The sequence below is a fragment of the Crocodylus siamensis genome, chromosome 3, assembly GCF_052110815.1.
Source record: "Crocodylus siamensis isolate JL-2025a chromosome 3, ASM5211081v1, whole genome shotgun sequence".
Lineage (NCBI taxonomy): Eukaryota > Metazoa > Chordata > Crocodylia > Crocodylidae > Crocodylus > Crocodylus siamensis.
In genome coordinates, this window is record NC_143397.1 from 39,692,370 (window position 1) to 39,709,441 (window position 17,072).

The 17,072-nt window shown below is 38.7% G+C and overlaps 1 protein-coding gene across 7 annotated transcripts in view; it reads left to right on the forward strand.

Annotated features, from left to right (window-relative positions):
• XRCC4 (X-ray repair cross complementing 4) overlaps positions 1–17,072 on the forward strand; it is a 400,573-nt gene that overhangs the window by 121,978 nt on the left and 261,523 nt on the right. For all 7 annotated transcript variants that reach the window (XM_090038202.1, XM_090038208.1, XM_090038207.1 and 4 more), the window contains exon 3: positions 1,377–1,567. In XM_090038202.1, coding sequence (XP_089894328.1) covers positions 1,377–1,567 — 191 coding nt within the window. The remainder of the gene's footprint in view (positions 1–1,376; positions 1,568–17,072) is intronic.

Consider the following 17,072-nt stretch of genomic DNA (forward strand, 5'->3'; position numbering starts at 1 on the left):
CTTCCTTAAGATGGTGACCAAAATCTATTGGAGATTATCATTTGCTAGTATTTTACCTGTGTTTAGCTGGTATTCCTGATCAGAGTCCTTCTACCCATGCTTAAAGTTATAAACATCTTGGGTTTCCATTCAGAGCAGACCAAAGGCTGAAAATTCCTGAAACTTCCAACTACATTTTATTCAGGTTTTACTGGGCAGTACAAAACCTGGGCACTTCCACTTTCTTTTTGTCTCTTTCTATTTGTCACAATTTTCAATATTACTTATTTTCTAAAGATGCTACCAGTATTTTCAACCCAGTGAGAAAATGGTCACATTTTCGTGCATGAACTGTATATACTTGCATAAACATTTGATTTGCAGTCCTGAGGAGAGGCCCTTATTTAGATTTTGGTGTGAACGTACCTGATTTGTATATATGCATATATGTAAATTAATGGCTGCTTTCTGACTGAAAATCTGCACTATCACTTGACTTAAAATTAAAAAAAAAATCTATAGTATCGTCTCATTTATCATAGCTGATAAAAAAGATGTGCAGAAGTGCATCAAAAATAGTTTATTCAGGTCAGGGGGACAGGAGGGGATATATATCTTTAGCAAATAATTGTCCAGTCACTCATTGCCACATTTTTGGGCAATTGATCTGATGAGTAGTTCTGTTGCAATACTAGATTACCTGAAATGTCAAGAAAATGAAGAGAAGAATGTGGTCATTTAAACCCAGTCACTTTCTGTATGGGAAGCTCTTCTGTTTTCACTGGTATGATTAGGAGTGGTATAGAAGCTTATATGTGTATGTGAAACATGTATCAAGATATTACATATGTATAAAGATGAAATAGAGTTAATTAAAAGTGTTAAGGTTGAGACTTTTTTCAGTTTTGTTTGCAATTGTGAGTTGAGAGCTATTTTCAGTCCGGTTCAAGCTACAACTCTTGGCTTCACAGTTCATTCTTACAGATGCTGGGAGCCTGCATTAGTGATGTGATTTTTCCTGTTTAGTACTTGACAATCTAAGATTTGGGGGTTTTTTGTTTTTTAAGCGGAAGATCACTGATGTAACTGGAAAGTGAAATTACTGTGAACAAATTAAAAAAATATAAATGACCTTATTGATGAATTGTAGATCATGACCTAGATCATATTATATAGGCACTTTTTAAATCAATTCTGTTTTGGATTCATTACATTCAGCAGTTAATAAACTTTTTAAATTTTTGTTTAAATTCTTATTCTTGCTGCGTTGTTATTAGTATCCATGGATATTATTAGTTTGCATAAAGGGAAGAATAATTTCCCTAAGTATTTATTTGTTTATTTGTTTGTTTACTTTTTTCCCATGTACATATGATTTCTCTAATTTGTCTTTGCAGTTTCTGAAGCTGAAATTTCTAGGGAAGCTGCTGACATGGAAATGGAAAGAGAAAAATATGTTGAAGAACTGAGGAAAGCACTGGTATTAGAAGCAAGACCAGCTAACATATATAACTTTGATATTTCTAAAGATGAAGAAAATGCAGATTACTTTCGTTTCTCTTATGAAAAAAATCTGAAAGATGTTTCTGTAAGTATTTATATAAGACAGTCCATTGTGGAAAAAAAAGATTAATGTTAGTACTATAAATGTTAAACATGAAAGACGACCTGTGCATATTCCCTAAGATTTATAAAAGTTTTTCCAAAAACATAAAACAACAGAAATATTTCTATTAATTTTTAAAAATCCCCAAAGCAGAAGTGAGGGCAAGGGCCTGTTTTAGTGGCGCTTTTCAACTTTAAAATCATATTGACTGGAAATGGAGTCTTGAGCTCCTAACAGCTGTAGGCATCAAAGGCCTGCGTTGTCAGTTCTATTTCAATTTCCTTTGTAGGTTTTCCTCTAATAAGGTACTGTAGAAATGTAATACTCTGCTATATAAAACATAACAGGTACTAGTGTTGCAAGTTTTAATATATTTGAGAAAAACAATTGCTCCTATTTTACTTATTGTTTTAAAATATTGTATCTGAAAATGAATCCCCCACCCCCAAACAAAAATCTTCCATGTTTGAAAGAGATCTAAATCTTGCCTAAGAGTCAGATTTGTCAAGGGTCCCTCCAGCTTCATGTTGAGGCACAGTTTGGGGCAGTGTGACCATTGCTTGTGCTGCACTTTTTTCTATGGGTATGCCAAAGATTTCTCATTTCAGCACTTTTTTATGAGCCACTCAGGGCTCAACTTTATTCCCACAGCAATCAAGGGCAAAGCACCAGTTGAGTCCAGTGGTATGGGGTCACAACCTACATTCATTTTAAAAGTCCTCCACAGAACAGTGATTCTAACCATCCTTTGTTTTCACTTTTCTACACAGACACTTCTTATATAAGTGAATACCAGGCAGATTAAATACATATTGTACTTAAGAAAAATATTTTCATGTATGCGAGACTGACATTTCATGATTTTCATGTATGTGTTGTCATTTATTAAGATTTATACATGAAATAGCCTGGCCAAAATAAGTGATTTTATTTCACTTTTGGTATCGGGCATCAGCAGAGTTTTGGATAAGATGGCACCTTTCAGATGTTCAGATGAAATATCCTTTTCTGTATAATAGCCCACAGTAGAAAACAGATAAACATTAACAAAATTTATGCTGGTTTTCAGGTACATGGTAATGTTGGGAATTTTGTTTTAGGGACTGAATCTTTTATAAATCTTTTCAGGATCTGAATTATTGTAAAGCAGATATTCAACTTTCTTTAACCCCTTGCAAAGTTTCTGTATTAACATTATATATAAATGGAAAATCTTGCATCCTTTCCATTTTTGTGGAGAACACTCCTTTGGCTTATAATAAAAGCATGCAAACTTTCTTCAGCTAATTATACTGATTGCAGTCAAAGGAAAGCACCTTGATGTTCTTATTCTTACTTTAAAATATAAGGTTCAGCAGAAGTGATCAATTCCATCTTTTACAGAGCTGCATGGTGTATTTTTTATTTATTTTATTTTCTGCCCTGTTTAATCTGTCATCTCCTTCTGTCTTGACCTATTTAATCAATCATCACTATTTGAAAAAATCCATTAAATATTAGGAACAATTTTATAATTACTAATCTCAATTCAGTAGTTTTGTTATTTGATATGTATTACAAAGATTACAGTAAAATTTCTAAATATAAATACTTAGTTTCTGTAGTGTTTTACTGTTAGTTAAGTTGTTTTGTCTTGCTAGAGAAGTGTGGTCACAGTTGCTTTAGTATACAAAATCAGCAAAGAGATGTGGTGTATCTGTATCTTATTAATTTGAACTAAGTGTAAGGATTTATAAAAATGCTCATGGCTGATCTAACTCCTGTGAATTTCTATGGAATCTGTATTAGGCCTACACTTAGTGTTTATGTAAATCCTATCCCTAAGCATAAATCCGAGTCAGTTATCTCAGAACGTTTTCCTTAATTGAAAATGGAGAAAAGTAGCTTTTAAATTAAATTATCACAAACCAGAGGTGTTTGGCTTTTTATATCTTTGGTTTTAGATGATATTATTGTGTGCTTTGGGAAGTTTCAGTTGTCATCACACAGTGTGTTTTCCCCTCCATTTTCATTATATACCTTGGTGCTCTGCATGATACAATAAGAATACTTTTTAAAGGTGTTTAAAAGTGTTTGACTTGTAGAATAATTACTGCATAATAACAGTAATCAGTTTAATCATTTTGTTTCTATATAGTAATTATTAGATGCGAGTTACTAGGCAGAATACAGATTTTAAAAAACCCACTAAAATAAGTACTAGTATGCATATATTTATTTAGTTTGTACAATTGAAAATGTTGTTCAGATTGCACGTATTTAGATGTCCAGCAACTTGTCCACACTAGGAAAATGTCTTTTCATTTTTAGCAATACTGAAGATTAATCTTTTCTACCAGAAGTATAAGTGCTGCTACAGACAGGGCTCATATGCTTTTAGTACTTCATCATCACAGGGCAGATACTAATTTTTCTAAATATCAACATAGCCAAAATGAAGACCATTGTGGGTGGAAAATGAGATTTACAGTGCATCTCAAACAGTAGTTAGGACAGTTATAATTTTCTTCTTTTGTATTTTTATTCAGTGTTTTGGTTATGATCATAGGAAAATAGCTATCCGTGTTCTACAGCCACATTTTTTCTGTGAGCAGTTCAACAAGAGATGGCAACATGTGTAGTTCTCATCAGAACAAGTGCTTTTCCAAGAACATTTCAAATAAATGATTCTTCTCCTTTGCATGATTGTCCCTTTGAACATTTTACTGTTTTATGAGCCCAAATTTGGAGACATTTTATCCAGTCTGTATGCAACTGTGTGATTCCCTGAGCTTCTAACCAAAGGTGTAAAATAGCAGTGTGTGCCAACTGAACTTTTGTTCTTCTCAACTACTTTTTGGCTTGATACAGCCTGTTTGATGCCTGCTTTTAGACTGAAAGAAAACTTTGCTTTAACTGATTGCATCTGATGAAGTAAGCTGTAGCCTATGAAAGTTCATCCTACGTTCTTCTTTGCTACATTTAGATTTACTAAATAAAATACTATATAGCTCTACACTACTGTCTGCTGGCAAACTTAGTTTAAACTTTTTTCATTTGATGACATTTTTATTCAAGGGCACTTGGATCCAGGTATTGTGACAAGATTATAGCAATGAATCATGAACACTCTAGATGCCTCTATACTTGCAATAATCCTTTCTCCTATGGGAAATGCTTTGTCTTTGAGTCCTGCAGGGATAGGGAGGGAAGGCTGGGGAAGCCCATACAAATCTATCTAATGGGTAGTCCTCCGAACAAGTTCCAAGGGCACTAGGGAGCTAGGGGCACTGCATTCTTATACCCTTATTTTATAGGCCTTTCAGTTTTATCTGAAATCAGGTAGAGAAAATGCCTTCCAAGGTAAATGAGGTAAATGCAAAGGTGTCCAGCTCTTTGTAATTAGGCTGAATCAGAACTCTGGTTCCAGTTGGTCTCATTCAGGAGATCAGGACAATTCATCCCTTGAACAAGCACCACCTGCAGCAAGCCCAGAGCCCTAGCTGGGCTGAGTGGGCCAGTCAGTGCAGCCAGTTCTCTAAAGCTGCAGGCGACAGACCCCTTAAAAGCCAGGCTCATCCTGAAGTCTCCTTATCTGGGTAAAGGTGAAAGTTCTTGCTCCTGACCATCCATGCTCCCTTGCCGATTCTCTGGTTTTGATTCCAGGCTCTGACTCCAGCTTCTGATTTTGGTAAGGCCCTTTGGCATCTCTGGTTCTTTGTTTTTGACTTTGGTTCAAGCTCCAGCTATGGCTTTTGACTTCTGATCCTGGTCAACTCTCAGCTTACCTTGTCTCCAGCTACAGCTTCTGACCCCAGTCTGTCTTGACCTCAGCTATAGCTCCCAGTTCCAGTTCCAACATCTGACTTCTCTGTACCCCGGCTCTTGGGAAGCTGACCAGGACTGGGCTTCTGGTGCTTAGCCCGGACTGCCCATGCCTGGGTTCATAATACTCCCCTAAGGTGAAATCTCCTCCCCATACTCTACTGAGAATTTGTGGCTCTCATGGATGGCTTATGAAATGCACGTATAATAGACTTCTACTTATGTTCCCTCAGTGAAATATTAGACTGAGGAGTATAGGTTAGTGGCCCCACAGGAAACTCATTCCTCACCCTAGTGCTGTGCTCCATCAGTCTCTGACTCTGTGGCACTGGGGAGACCCTTCATGTGACAGGGCTATACCAGCAGTCACTTTAATTGGTATTTATTTCCACTCCAGCTAAGATATTGGGGCAGATTTAGAGAGAGATTTCAACTTCACTTTGCTTGTAGACCTCAGAACAACCAATAGCACAATAAACCTAATTGATACTTAATTAAATTGGAAGAATCTCAATTGCAACACTGATCCATGAAAAGTTTCAGTCCCTTCTGCATCTTGGGAGGCCTGAGCTCGGGATTTCTGTATGATGTTTTCCCAATTCCATGGATTTTGGTGGGGAGGAGGGGGAACAAAGGGGTTTGACTATATTTTTACATTCTTATCCCATTAATTCCCCAAATGTTCACAAGATCAGACAGGATTCAGCTGAATTGATTTTTGGAGGTCCCAGGACTTTCAATACCTCTGGTTCCTGGATATTTGTGTTTCTTGTATACCCAATCCCAGAGCTGTGCTCCTTGATCTGTTGTCTGCGATAACCCCGTTCAGTCCATGGCATCATGATCATCATAAAAGCCTCAGGTTGACTAATGTGGCAGAGTGGATGAGAGAGTCTCTTTCTAGTGTAAAAGAAAATCCCTTTTACTATCTGAGATATAAATACATGGCCTCTTACTTCAAGCTCCAGGAGGTAATCTAAAAGGGCCTTTCCCTGCACTCAGTCAAGCATCCTAGCAACAAGTAGGTTGCCCATCCATGGAAAGGCAGATGTTTTTTTCCCTACCTTAGTTTGCTGATATTCATGCAAGAGTCTAACCAAAGCACTTCCACCCTTAAAAGACCCAGTCTCATTATGGGACCGCAAGCTTGTGCTTTCAGACCTCCTGGGCTCACAATTTAACCACCAGTGATGTGCTGCCTATTGCATTTGTCAATGAAGATGGCCCTCTTAACTGATCATCTCAGCAAGAAGTATGGGGAATGCCAGCTCTTCCTTGCTGACTTATTAACCCAGTCAGGGTAAACTTACCAAAACCAACAAAATTAACTTTCTATATTAATTGCAGCAACTTGTGCACCCAAGACAGAGGCACGACTCCATACCCTGGATGTGAGACCTGCTCTGACTTTTAACTTGTACAAAAAGTAACTATTCAAGTTATCTCTTTGTATTCTAAGTAACTAAGTATTCAGGTTATCTATTTGGCTCATCATGGTCATAGTGAGAAAGATGAAGGACAGTATGGGGAATGTCTGCATCACCTCTTTACCATTTTGTCCATGCCTGAGCTCGCAGATATGCTGCGTAGATGGCTTAGCATGGTCCTGAGCATGTTTCTCAGCAGCATGCTTTGGTTCTCCCTTTAGATTATTTAAATATTTTTGTCACAAATTGAATGAAATTTTCATATTAACAATAGATGACATGCTGTTTATGAACTATTGTTACTTTGCTTTATTGATTAAGATTTTGTCTACATGAGATAATTGAACTGAGGAACAATAGCAGGACAATTACAGCTATAAAAATAAAAGCCAGTCCATCTCCATTGTCACCACAATCAGTATACCAACAGAATCAGTGGGCTGTACATTTGACTATCAGAAGACGTGATATACTTCTTCCAGTGCACCAAATGTTTTCATGGAAATGATTGCTATGCTTTAGAATGAATGCTTACAAGAAAAGAAAAAGATAAAGGGCAGAAAACACCTTATCATAAGTAGGAATATACTTCTCAAAAAACAACTACTCTATCTCTGATTTCACAGTCCTTGTTCTTGAGGGAAACACACAATATCACAAGATGGGTATGGGAGCATAAATTCACAACGTTATGGGACACTATAATCTATGGACATAACATGGACAATTATGTTTATGGCTTATTATTGCTCATCTGTTCCTACCACTAACCTCTTCTATTTTTCAATTAATTAAAAAACAAAAACATAAATAGGTTTATCTATTTCAGCTGCTCTTTGCTTAACCCGTGATTACTTTTGATAGCTTCTCTTTATTCCACAGGTTTACCACCTGCTCTATTTTTAAAGTGATCTTTTTCATCTAAATGGAAGGGCTAAACAAAAATAATTTTTCTAACTTGTACTTAGCTTAGGCTGTATCTTCTACTTTTCCAAACCAGAGAAAGTACATTTTTGTGCTGGAAAGCTTGTCTAACATCTCTCCCAACTGTAAAACGGGTCTAATAAATGACATTACCAAACAAATTTTGTTTCTTGCAAATTTCTTGGGCCATCATAGGTACTACAACACTACTTTAACTATAAAAATAATCTTTTTAAAGCAAATCATATCCACATGAGTGTGGTTCAGTGACAAAGCAATTTAAGTTATCTTCTTGTATCTATAGAGCTCTGCTTCAAGCATTGTTTCAGATTCCTGCCAAAAGCTCCTTTCAGTTGATCCTGCTAAGGGCTAAGGATGGGAATCATAATGACAGATGCAATTCTAGCCATATCACTCCTCTTTCTGCCATTGTTTACAGAAACTGGCATGCCTTAACCATGTCAGTTCAAAAGCCAGGCTACATACAAGATTGTAGGGCTGGAAGAGACCTCATGAGATTATCCATTCCCATCTCCTACCCACATGCAGACAAACCCCAAGACCCTTGTATTGCAAATGTTTGCATAGGAGTTAGATTGGGTACTTGAGTACTGTCACATGCAGGAATGGGGCTTTAGTAAATGGCTTAATTGAAGAGAAATAATAAATGCAGTTCACTTGGAGACTCTGACCAAGCAAATAGGTTCATTTACTGCATGTTCACTTTTAAGACTTAAAACAGTAAAAGTGTATTTTCTAAAATAATCAAATGTTAGCGTCATTACTGATGTCAGTTTAGTTTCTAGCTGTAGGGTGTAATTTTTTTTGATTGGTAATTATTAGTATTCTTAGATAAAAAAGGACTTAGAAAACCTTTAAATGCAAAATGCCATAATTTTTTTCCAAGGGTTTGTATGCAGTCCTCTGAGACCTTGTATATTTGTTGCTTAATCTTCAGGCTACCTATGATGGTAAACTTTTGTTTAGAGTGCTGATTAACAATACTTATTAAATAAGAATTTAGTTATGAAAATATATGGAACCTATATTCATAGGCAAAATTCAGATTCCTCTAACTGTACTAACCAAGAAAGTACTTCGAATCTTATAATGGCAGAATACTTTCCTAAGTCTCTGAAAAGAACTTGCCGTGAAAACCTTGATAAAATTTGTTCTCTAATATGTACTTATAGCTGCACAAAATAGTCCAAAGGAGCATTAGTAGGAATAATGGGATGAAATTAGCAAAGACAAATATAGACATAATTTAGGAAGCTTTTTCTAATGCTGAAATTTATTTTACCATGGACATGTTTGCCAAGGGAAATGGTGACAACCCTAGTGCTTGAGTCAGGATTGGACGCACTGATGGAAAATTCACTGTAAGGAACAATCCTGCATTGACAGAATGATATATTACCTGAACTAATAGGTGTTTTGTTTCCCAAATTCTGAGATTCTCTTGTTACCTGCGTATCTTTGACTTAAATCCTCCAGGCAATTGTGCATTGACCTTCTTAAACTTTACTAAGTAAGGAAGTAATATTCACACCATAAAACCCCACATTGAAGTCAGGAGAGCAGTAGAAAAGAGAATATAGGTTTTGCAAGTTGCTGCGTGAAAACAGAGTGGTTATACCCCTTAAGGTGCCCTTGGTTGTTTGTTCGGGGCTTGTTTTGCCATTTAGTATCTAGCAGGAATGTTTGGGAGTGGTAAATCTGACAAATGATTCTCCACACCAACTAAAAACTCAGCATTGTAAACATCTTTTGTCTGGAGGGAAGTTATAAAAGTGGCTCTTTTACATGGTTATGTCCCTTTCCTAGTTTATAGTGAAAAATCATCCTGTCCTTGATTAGAGAGAAATTAAATATTTTTTAAAATAACTGTCTAAAGTTAATTAGAAATACCAGTCTTTTTCAAAGCTCTCTTTTCTCTTATACCAGATCAGGAAACATTTGACTATGCCAGCTAGGTCCAATCCTGTCTTGAATGTTGTGAGAAGACAAATCAATTCATGGGAGGGGATGAACAGATAGACATTCTGCTCCCAGATGTGCAGGGATAGTAAATCTGCTATGGCAGCTCTTTGGGGTACAGCTGAATGATGCACACAACATGCAATGTAGAACTGAGACATGACTGTACCTAGGGTGGCCATTGGCCCCGTTTTATACCAGACCATCCTGTTTTTAAGCCCTTTGTCTCCTGTCCATTTCTAAATGATGAATGGACTGTAAAAAAAATCTCATTTTTTCAGTTTTTTGGTGGAAATGCATGTCAATCATTTGTCCTCCCAATTCTGTTGGCTGTGCCTAGAGGTAGGGCAGTGCACAGCCAGGAGGAGCAGGGTTCTGAGCTAGCCAGGGAGGGAGGGAGGGAGGTGGCCTTTTTGTGGTGGACCTGCTCTTTGCTGCTGATTGTCCAAAGGGGCCGGTGGTCCTGTCCCCCCACACCAAGGGGGTGTCCTATATTCTGGGGATGTGTCACTGACCACCCTAAAAGGGTAATAGGCTTGCATAAAGTGACTCATGCCACTTCCTGACATTTTTAATCTGCCATTTGTCACAAATAATCCATTGCTGAGTCAAAAAATAAGTTTAACAGAATCATGGTGCAGTTTCATAGTAGGGTGCTGACACAAAGTTGTTTTCAAAACATGTAATATCATGTACTTAAACGGAGGGAAAAAGTAACAGAGTGCCATGCAGCATTATTACAGATTTCTTCTATTGTGTTAGTTTTTTGAAGCAATGATCAAAGAAGATGCATTGCTGTCATATTGGAAATTTGCATTTTACTTGTGTCTCTGTTGGAAAACTGTGCCAGTTAGTTTTTATTGTGTATCATGATTTATTTTCCTTAGGACAGGTGGCTTTGCCACAGCGTATTCAACATGCTGCCCTTAGGAGCTGTATTTAGGGTGGTAAGGGCAAAGTGGACTGTTAAGAGTCACATTAAAATAACAATAGGTTTGGTATACAGTGGGACTTGTATGTCAAGCCAGCTGCAATGCAAAATGGGCCACACACACAGAGCTCAGTGAGGGGCCATTGAGGCTTGGCCAGCTAAACTGCTGCCACCTAAACAAACACCATCACAAAGTCAGTGATTTAGTGCTTGATCTAAGTAGGTGACCACTTGGAAGTAAATCTTTCCAAGTACTTTAGCTAGTAACTCCACATATAATAAATAATGCTAGATTTTCATTTGGAACTGGCAATTAAATTGATTAAATAGCCTTTGATAAACAGTATTGCAGGGTTAGTAAACTTTTTATGGTAATGTGGCAGGTATTTTTTGTTGTTGCTTAAGAAACTTAGTAAATAGGCGAGACGTTAGTTTAACATGTTCCACCCCTAGGTACAAAACTGTATTACTAATTAGGCTGATGAAAGAAATGTTATTATTTATTTCTCTAGTTTTTTTGTGGCAACTTTTCTGAAGTAAATTCTAAAATATAACTCAAGGAATCTGAGCTCACTGTATGTAGCTCCTCTGTGATGAAAGTACCGTGAAACACGTACATCATTATAATTATAACCTATTGGTATGTGTTGAGTGAATAAAGTAGGATCTTAGTGGTTCCAGAATCTGCCCAAATGATGATACCATGGTCCAAGGTTGGAGTAGTTGCTATCTCTAAAACACTGTTTGGATAACAAGGTCATTCAGAGTTCAGATTAGTTAAATTGCCTGGGAAACAACTGGTCAATTAAAAAAAAAAAAAAAGGAAAGGGGAAAAAAAATCTTGCACAAAGACAAAATGATTAATTTGTAGGTCAGTGTAAAGGCAAAGAATTATATTACTCTCAACTACATACTTTAGCATATGAAAGAATGCATTTGAATGATTTTTTCAGATGGCTGGTTTAGGAATATTTTACTACTGTACTGTTCCAAAGAAAAACATAAGTGTTACCCACAGGCTATAAGTCTTTTTGTAGTACAAAATAGCCCCACATTTCCCAACAGTTAGTTTTACAAATTTAATGTGTACCTGTGTTACATGAACGTGGAGGTAGATCATCACTATAGATCCAACAATAAAAACTTTAACTTAATTGGGTTTCCTTTTTTTTTTTTTAATTGAAGATTCATTTTTGTGGTCCTGAAAGATTCACGCAACTCTTAGAATTTTTCTTGTTTAATTGTTGTCAAGCAGTAGTATATTTTTCTTGCTTTTGTGAAGGAAATTTAAAAAATACCAGCTAAGTAAAGGTATGAATAAGTGGGACTGTTGAGAAAAAAACAGTTACTCATGAAAGGCTGTCATGGATGTCTGTTATTCCAACATCTCCTTATATTATTCCAATCCTTGCCACAGTGGATGCATTCAATCAAAAGTCTAGTCATTACATCTGATATGATGAAAATAAAAGGGTATTTTTAATCATTGCAATTTTTGAATACTTTCCATAGGTATCAATTTAGTCAAAACATGCAGTAAAATGTATATAACTCTCAAATCAGTGTTTGCCTCTCTCATTTGTCCTCTTCTCGCTGGTAATATTGTATTACCTGTGAGATTCAGCCTCCCCCCCCTCCCCCCCCTTCAGACTTTCCCATTTTGGGGTACATGCTGTGCATTTCATATCTCTGTAGAGACATCAAGGTTTACTTTTACTTGTACAGCTGATTTAGAACACTTTCATTTTAAGAGGCAAAACTTTAAATCATTACCTATTGACAAGCCTTGGTTTCCCTAGAAAAACATAGGTAATGTTAGATTTTCTGGAAAAGAGATTACTCTGTGGATTGTTTTTTGTTTTTTTTTATTTCTCCAAAATAATATATCCCCATGTCTCTCGCAAGGAAGAGCAACAATCTAAGCCTGTGAAACTGCAAGTATCTTATCTACATTTTATTACAGTAGGAAGTTTGTGGCTTTGGGGGAAGAATTTGGCTCTCTACCCCAACATATACAGGATACCCCTCAAGCTAAGGAACGTGTTTCTTGTTTTTGCTTTCACTCAAGTAAAGCCTGTATCAGTGCTAAATTTTCAGTATATGGGTTTTAATTTTCTAAAAGCTTTGAGGTATATATTTTTAGGTTAATAGTATATGCTGGATACAGTAAAATCCCTGTTAACCAGCATATACTATTACTATTTTATTAACTGTCATACTCTACTAACCAGAATTTCCAGCTGGCAGGCTGGAGGCAGTGGGGGGAAGCTTGCACGTGGCGGCCACCGTTACCCACCACCCTGCGCTGCTGCCACTTTGCATGCAGCTGCAGTCACCTACCCTCCCCCCAGCTCCGTGTCTGGCCAGAAGTCCTATGCCTCAGGTAACCAGCATTTTTAGATTACCGGTACCCCACATTCCCCACTCATGCCGGGTAACAGGGATTTTACCGTACTATGTTTTTATCCTTGAAGCTTCGCTGAAATGTTTTGTGGTTTTAAATTGACAAGAAAAAAACATGCCAAACCCTTGGGCATTCACTTTTTAAACATGCTTATAAAATACCAGAGTTGTTAAACTATAAAATCTTGGTAATAGCAGTGTTTCTGGTAACATAGCTAAGCATGATCAGCACTACATCATCTGCTTGTGGTTGACCCCTTGTAACTTATCTTGTGGTAAAACTCTGGTGCCTTTCCCTTCTGTGGCAGACATGAATCTTTGGGTAAATGTGGTATCTTTTATTAGACCAACACAAGAGTTGAGAAAATTGTTCTTCATAAGCTTTCCAACATGAACACCCTTCTGCAGGCATAGGGAGAGTTTGGTGGTGTTTGTGTACTCTCTTGGGTGGAATGGAAGCTTAAGCCACTATACAAAATGCAGGTATGTGAAAATGCAAATACATGGCAGGGAAGATCAGAGGGGTTGGGGGTTAATGGGTACAAGACAGGTAAGTGGGTGGGGGGGAGAACACAAAAGAGGGAAATGTTGACCCCTGATATTTGCAAGGTAAACAAAGCAAGGTCAGCCATAGGCATAGGGGATGATGCTGACCACACATAGGTACTTCACAGTAAATACTACAAGTGTCTTTTCTCTTCCTAGGGTGTTGGTTATAACCCTGTTGGTCTAAGGACAAAGGCAGACAAGTTTCTTTGAGTAAATGTGATATCTTTTATTGGACTTGCTAAATAGTTGGAAAAATTATTCTTTGCAAGCTTTTGGGCACAAACACCCTTCTTCAGGCATACAGAGGGTCTGCTGGTGTTTGTGTGCTCTCCTGGGTGGAATAGAAGCTTAAGCCAATATGCAAAATGCAGATCTGTGAAAATGCGAATGTGTGGCAGGAAGATGTGTGGGAGGCGGTGTGAGTTTAATAGGTGCCAGACACATGGGTGTCAGGGTGCGGGGAAGGAAGGAGGGTATATTGACCTGGTGATAGAATGTAGCTGGTAAAATGTAGAGCGGTTACCTGGAGTTATTAGATGTTAGGCAGGTTATAATGTGCCATAAATCCAATATCTATATTTAGTTCATGACTTTTTGTATCCAGTAGATTTATGAAGCAAAGTTCATAGGCTCATCTACAAAAGGTGTTTTGTAAATTCCCTTTGAGGATTGGAACTGGGACATTGGAAAGAGAGTACTTGTCGTGTGAGAAATGTGCACCCACATGTAACTGTGGGTATTTTTGTCTCTTCCTAGCATTTTACAGAATACTAACCATCTCCCAGGCATTTATTCTTCTGTTGAACATGCACGTGCATATGCACAGCACATCCTTTGTCAGTTAAGACCAAATCTAAAGGCTTGTTACTATATGAGATGCATGAAGCTTCACATTGTTTATTTTAGGAGATTAATAAAAAGCACTGGATGAATATAACTGAAAATATCGTGCCCTTAATTTAGTGTAAATGCACAGGTTAGTACTGTCATGAGAAATTTCTCCAAAAGAAAGGTTCTCTTCATTTTGCAAACTGGGAACCTTGTTGCCTTTATCAGCTTGTGAGTATAGGAAAATAATTAGTTCAATTCTCTTACAGATTGAATATGTTAGGAAAATAAACTTGTCTTTAGTTCAGGAACATAGCTTCATATCTGTAAAATTACTATATGGATAGAAAGATCCTAGTCACCGTGGTGCTTTGGTGTGGTGCCAGAGGACTGGAAGAGGGCCAGCGTGGTTCCCATCTTCAAAAAAGGGGGGAAGGAAGACTCAGGAAACTATAGGCCAGTTAGTCTTACCTTGATCCTGGGTAAGCTTTTTGAGAGAATTATCCTGGCACATGTCCATGAGAGGCCAGTGGGGGAGGTTATGCTTAGGGGCAAGCAACATGGGTTCATTAGCGGCAGGTCCTTTCAGACCAACTTGGTGGCCTTCTATGACCAGGTCACAAAATCTTTAGACGCAGGGGCAGCAGTGACATAGTCTTTCTGGACTTTAGGAAGGCCTTCGACACTGTCTTTCACCCTGTTCTCATTAAAAAACTAGGGGATGGTGGTGTCGACACCTGCGCAGTCAAATGGGTCACCAACTGACTGGAGGGCTGCACCCAGAGAGTGGTGGTGGATGGGTCATTTTCAGCCTCGAGGGATGTGGGCAGTGGGGTCCCCCAGGGATTGGTCCTTGGGCCTGCACTGTTCAACATCTTCATCAATGATTTGGACGAGGGGGTAAAAAGCACCCTGTTCAAATTTGCTGATGACACCAAGATGTGGGGTGAAGTGGGCACGCTAGAAGGGAGGAATAGGCTGCAATTAGACCTAGACAGGTTACAGGGGTGGGCAGATGAGAACAGGATGGGTTTCAACACTGAGAAGTGCAAGGTGATGCACCTGGGGAGGAAGAACCAGTAGCATACCTACAGGCTGGGGAACTCCCTTCTTGTCAGCGCAGAGGCAGAAAATGATCTTGGAATCACTATTGATGCCAAAATGAACATGGGCTGGCAGTGTGGGGATGCAGTCAGGAAGGCCAACCGTACCTTGTCATGCATCCCCAGATGCATCTCAAGCAGGTCCAGGGAGGTGATCCTCCCCCTCTATGCGACACTGGTCAGGCCTCAGTTGGAGTACTGCATCCAGTTTTGGGCGCCAGAATTTAAGAGGGATGTGGACAACATGAAGAGGGTCCAGAGGAGGGCTACTCCCATGATCGGGGGCAGCAGGGCAGGCCCTATGAGGAGAGGCTATGGGACCTGAACCTGTTCAGCCTTCACAAGAGAAGGCTGAGGGGGGATCTAGTGGCCTGTTACAAACTAGTCAGAGGGGTCCAGCAGGCACTGGGGAAGTCCCTGTTCCCCCGAGCACTGCCAGGAGTGACCAGGAATAATGGTCACAAGCTGGCAGAGGGTAGATTCAGACTAGACATCAGGAGGCACTACTTCACTGTCAGGGTGGCTAGGATTTGGAACCAACTTCCAAGCGAAGTGGTGCTGGCTCCTACCCTGGGGGTCTTTAAGACAAGGCTTGACAGTCACCTTGCTGGGGTCATTTGACACCAGTACTTTTTCTTGCCATGGGAGGGGGTTGGACTTGATGATCTGCTCAGGTCCCTTTTGATCTTACCAACTATGAAAGCCTATTTGTATTTGCTTGGTGGTTGCTTTTCTCTTTCTGCCATAAGTTCTTGGAGATAAAAAGAGAAACAGCTGCACATCTTAGTATAGAAATGTCATTGATGCTAGATTGTGTTATGTGGTGCCACAGCTGCAGATTGTTTACTTGTGCTCTCATCTGTCCTTCCATCCATCCTTAGTCTCTTATTTTGTGAACTGTCTGGGATAGGTTTAGTCTTTTTTTTGTATTTGTATAGTGTCTATTACAGTGGAGTCTTGATCCATGACTGTTGCCCATTAGTGCTAAAGTAAAATAAATAACAATATCAACTTGTCGTGGTAAATATTAAGTAATTCATTCATTAATATAATTTACAGCTGCCCTTCCCAGCAAAGTCTAAGGATAGCTTACTGCTTGCTCTAAGCACTCTAAAACAGGGGTTGGCAACACTTAGCAGCAAGGGAGTAGGGGATGCTTGAATGGAGCTTAGCTCTGAGCATGAACTGCTTTCTGGATGGCCCATGCTGGAGCCAAACCCACTGCTCCTCTCCTGCATTGCTGCTGCTTCTCCCTGCCACTCAGGTGAAGCCCTGTGCTGCTGAAAAGCTGCAGAAGCACCCTGCCTGAACAGGCCAGGTAGAATGACTCCATAGGTTGTTGTTCCCTGCTCTCAAAGCTAGGATAGATGACTGGTATTTTTAGAGCCAAAGTGAAACATAAATACAGGGGGCAGTGAACAAAATCTCTCTCTGAAACTAGTATAAGGGCAAGTTTGTACCATCTGAAGTTTGTACGTAAGAGGCCACAAAGAAGTACTTTCCACATACTCTCATTTCACATGTCAAATCCCAGCCAC